General features: G+C 47.5%; 1 protein-coding gene across 4 annotated transcripts in view; it reads right to left on the reverse strand.

The window, feature by feature from the left end:
- Nucleotides 1–4,471, reverse strand: part of GALM (galactose mutarotase (aldose 1-epimerase)) — a 58,837-nt gene that overhangs the window by 4,621 nt on the left and 49,745 nt on the right. For 3 of the 4 annotated variants that reach the window (XM_015418061.1, XM_015418062.1, XM_015418063.1), the window contains exon 6: nucleotides 4,031–4,172. In XM_015418061.1, coding sequence (XP_015273547.1) covers nucleotides 4,031–4,172 — 142 coding nt within the window. The remainder of the gene's footprint in view (nucleotides 1–4,030; nucleotides 4,173–4,471) is intronic. The other variant, XM_015418064.1, reaches the window with a different exon arrangement.

Here is a 4,471-nt window from a genome sequence, read left to right on the forward strand (position 1 = left end):
CCCCCCGCCCTGAACGTTCTAATCTCTCTCACCGTTGATGCCTGGAGTTAGATCCCTGCAGAGGCCATTTCAAAAGGTATTGGGGGGGATTCAACCCTCCCTGAAGGGATTTTTTTACTTCTTGGATTTTTCTGCAGACACAGGAAGTATACTGACTATGTGGGAAAAGCTGTTGGGGCAGAGTGAGCTTCCTGTTAGTGGAAATAGGTATCCGCACAACACGCCCTCTGTTGGAATTAGATATATAGATAAGGGAGATACTGTTATAATGGCTCACAGCTAACATCATGCCAGTAGCCAGGAGGGCATTTGGGGGCAATGCCCCCCACATATTTAAATGTAAGATGTGTGGGTGTTTCAAAATGATCCCAGGCACAGTCAGATGAGCGCTGCCCCCTTTAGACAAAAAAAAATCAAGGGAACTTCGTTTTAATGTTTTTACCTTATTGGTTTTAATGTAAGTCACCCTGAGACCCTTTGGGTGAGCGGCGACTAAAAATCTTTCCTTATATATAATTGAGTAGTGGGGTGGCACTTTCTGAACATTCCACACGCTCCTAAATCAGTTAGCTCCATGTCCCTGAGTCCCACCCACAGTGCGCTCCGTCAGCCATTGGCCCGTCAGCCACCACTCAAAGAGTAGTCGTGTGCCATTGGCTGGGTGCCGGGTCTGCTCCTCTTCCCCGCCCACTGCAGCCACTGTTCCCTGTCAGAATATGCTCTCTCTCCTGAGAAAGACACTTTGCCTGCTTGGCTCCTCTGTGAAACTAACTTTTCCCTCAGTGGCTGTTGGTAGGCAACAAAGCTTGGTTCTGTCAGTAAAAATACAAAGGAACGAAACCCTTTCCAGGCCTTTGTGGGGAACTCATTGGGGCCAATCCTGACTAGGGTTGCCAGCTCCAGGTAGGGAGGTTCTGTGTCTAAGGAAGCCAGAGTCTGTGGAAGGGAGAGGCCTCAGCTGAACAGAATGCTATAGAGGCCACCATCCAAAGCAGTTAATTTTCTCCAGGAGGAGAGAGAGATCTGTTGTCTGGAGTTCAGTTGTGATACCTGGCGATCTTCAGGCTCCACGTGGAGGTTGGCTACCCTAGGCGTAGCAGTCAGTGCTTCAGAGAAGGATCTGCCAGACCCAGGATCTTCCTCTGAAAGCTGATTGGGTGATTTCAGACCACTCACAGACTTTCAACCTAACCTACCTCACAGGATTGTTGTGCAGATCAAAAGGGAGAGAGGAGAATGATGTGAGCTGCTTTGGAGGGTGGAGTGGGAAAAGACTACTTTTCCTAGGTAGAGGCTGCAGGGAGGGAGGGGGAGATGGAAAGCTGAAGTCAGAGGGACAGATAACGGTATGTTGATGGTTGGCTGGGAAGGAGATAGGGTTGCCACCTCCAGGTTGGGAAATCCCTGGAGATTTGAGGGGTGGAGCCTGGAAAGGGTGGGGTTTAAGGAGCGGTGAGCCCTCAGGTACAATGCCTGCTTGGCTCCACCCTGCCTGCTAGACTCCACCCACCAAACCATTTCCTCTTGTGGAACAATTGTTGCCAATCTTCAGGTGAGGACTGGAGATCACTCAGAATTACAACTGCGCTCCAGATGGCAGGGATCAGTTGCCCTGGAGAAAATGCTGGACACTGTGTCCTTATACCCTGCTGAGATGCTCCCCCCATGACAGCCAAAGTGACGTAGCACTCAGGGCTTCAGAGCACAGTAGAGGCTGCAGGTGTGTGTGTGGGGGAGATGGAAAGCTGAAGAGTGAGGGGCAGATAATGGCAGGTTGGGAAATTCCTGGAGATTTGAGGGGTGGAACCTGGAGAGGGTGAGATTTGAAGAGGGATGGGACCTCAGACAGGTACAATGCCATAGACTTCACTCTCCAAACTAGCCATTCCCTCCTGAGGAACCATTGTTGCCAATTTCCAGGTGGGGGCCGGAGATCACTCAGAATTACAACTGCTCTCTAGGAGGGAGGGGGGAGGAGATGGAAAACTGAAGTCAGAGGGGCAGATAATGGCAGGTTGATGCTTGGCTGGGAAGGAGAGTTGCCAACTCCAGATTGGGAAATTCCTGGAGATTTGAGGGATGGAGCCTGGAGAGGGTGAGGTTTGAAGAGGGGTGGGACCTCAGACAGGTACAATGCCATAAACTCCACCCTCCAAACCAGCCATTTCCTCCTGGGGAGCCATTGTTGCCAATCTCCAGGTAATTCTGATTACAACAGCTCTTCAGGTAGCAGAGATGTTCCTCTAGAGAAAATGGTGGACTCTGTGTCATTATACCCTGCTGAGGTTGCCACTGCAAATTGATGCTGAGTGCCCAAGGCCGGGACACTTTCCCAGAGCCTCTTTCTAGAGCTTGTTGTATTTATTTCCACAACGGTCCTTATTCCTAGTCAAATAAATAAATAAAATGCTGAGAGAACAGGAATGTAACCATGATGAAAGAGCATTGAGTCGAGACACACTGAATTGCTAAAATACTTTGACTAATAAAATGATAAGTCTAAAATATTTCAGCAGTGGGTTATCACATTCTGATACAATCATAGAATGTTAGAGTTGGAAGGGACTTTGTAGGTCATCTAGTCCAACCCCGTGCACTCTGCAGGAGCATAGCCGAAAGATAGCCCTACAACATACCCGAAAGATGGTCATCCAGCCTCCACTTAAAAATGTCCAGCAGAGCATCCACCACCTCCCAAGGCCGACTGTTCCACTGCTCAACAACTCTTACAGTTAGGAAGTTTCTCCTGATATTTAGCCGGTAACGACTCCCTTGTAATTTCCACCCATTAGATCTAGTCTTGCAATCCGGAGCAAGAGAGAATAGATCCGCTCCATCTTCTACATGACAGCCCTTCAAATACTTGAAGACTGCAATCATGTCCCCTCTAAGCCTTCTCTTTCCCAGGCTAAACATACTCAACTCTTTCAGCCTTTCATCATAAGACTTGGATTTCAACCCTCTCACCATCCTGGTTGCTCTCTTCCAGACACGCTCGAGCTTGTCAACATCCTTCCTAAAATGTGGTGCCCAAAACTGGACACAGTACTCCAGGTGAGGCCTGACCATAGCAGAATAGAGCGGAACTACCACCGTTTGGGTACTCCATTGTTGGACTTTAAAGTGCCACTGGACTACTTGTTTTATTTTGTCCCATCTCTGCCAGCATTCACCCTTTGTGTTACAAATGACACCAGATCACATTTCGTGGGCCCCACATAGAGCGAGAGGTAAGTTGGTTGTAGCGCTAAGATGGAGAAAGGCCAACAAAATGGAGGCTTCATGGCACCCCTACCTCAGGTCTCCTCTCTCCTGTAATGTTTACAAAGACAAAATGAGTGGTGCAACTGTCTCACTGCAAGCTTCTCTGCTTGCACTAGCAGTCAGTGAAATATTATGGGGCAGGGAAATCAGCAAGACAAACATGTCACATTGCACACTAAGCCTTACTAAACATAATGGGCCAGAGGAGGAAGAATGGCAAGAAACAAAAGGACCTGGTCAATATACTGTTATTGTGGCTCATAGCCAACATCATGCCTGTAGACAGGAGGGCATTTGGGGGCAAGGCCTCCCACAGATGAGTGCTGCCTCAGACAAAAAAATTCAAGGGAATTAAAAAAAAAATTAAATGTAAGATGTGTGTGGGTGTTCCAAAATGCACAGTAAGGAAAGCTTCAGTCCCATTTTTTCTTTTTTCCAGGCCGAGAAATAAGTTTTTAAAAATGCAATGTAATAAAATAAAAATTTAAAAATAAAATGAAAATGCAAAATAGATAGAGATTTCCCCTCCTCCCCGGCTTGCACAGAAAAGCAGCCCAGAATCGAGTCGCTCCAATCGAAAAGACTAGAGGAGGACTAGAGGTCGCAGTGGAACCGGAGCTGCTTTTTCTGCTGCTGCAAAAGAAGCAGCAGGTGTGGACGGGGCACCCCCCCCCCCAAATTTCCCCATGCCTCACCAATCAAAAGTTTCTGGCTATGCCCCTGGCTAACATAAATGGACACTGAATGCATCAAAACAAATACATACCTTGCACAGAACTGTGATTCTTTAGCCTGCTTCAGACAAAAGTTGTGGTCAAACCCACTGAGCTGAAACTTCTGCAGATGACTTCCAAGCTCCACTGGCTCTCTCAAATCAAAAGCTGTGCCTTGCACTGAATCAACTTCTCCTGATGGAGAGAGAACCGGAAAAGGACACTGCGATTATGTAGCAGACTTATGACATTTTCAAAAGTGATATTGGTATGCTGAAATGGACATCTGGAAAGAGCTAGTTGCACAATTGAGATCATCAAAGCAGTGGCTCAAACAAGCCAATTTACAGTGAGATCCCCAAGCTACAAATGGTGTTTGAACAGAGCAGCCTAGTATTGTCATAAGAATACAGTTGTGGAAGCAGCTCAAGGACAAACTCTGCTTGCTGCAGAGGAAGGAAGAGAAGTGGCTTGCCACTGAGGAGTAATGGCTC

This window comes from Gekko japonicus, unplaced genomic scaffold, assembly GCF_001447785.1.
Source record: "Gekko japonicus isolate JY-2015 unplaced genomic scaffold, Gekko_japonicus_V1.1 scaffold1394, whole genome shotgun sequence".
Taxonomy (NCBI): domain Eukaryota; kingdom Metazoa; phylum Chordata; class Lepidosauria; order Squamata; family Gekkonidae; genus Gekko; species Gekko japonicus.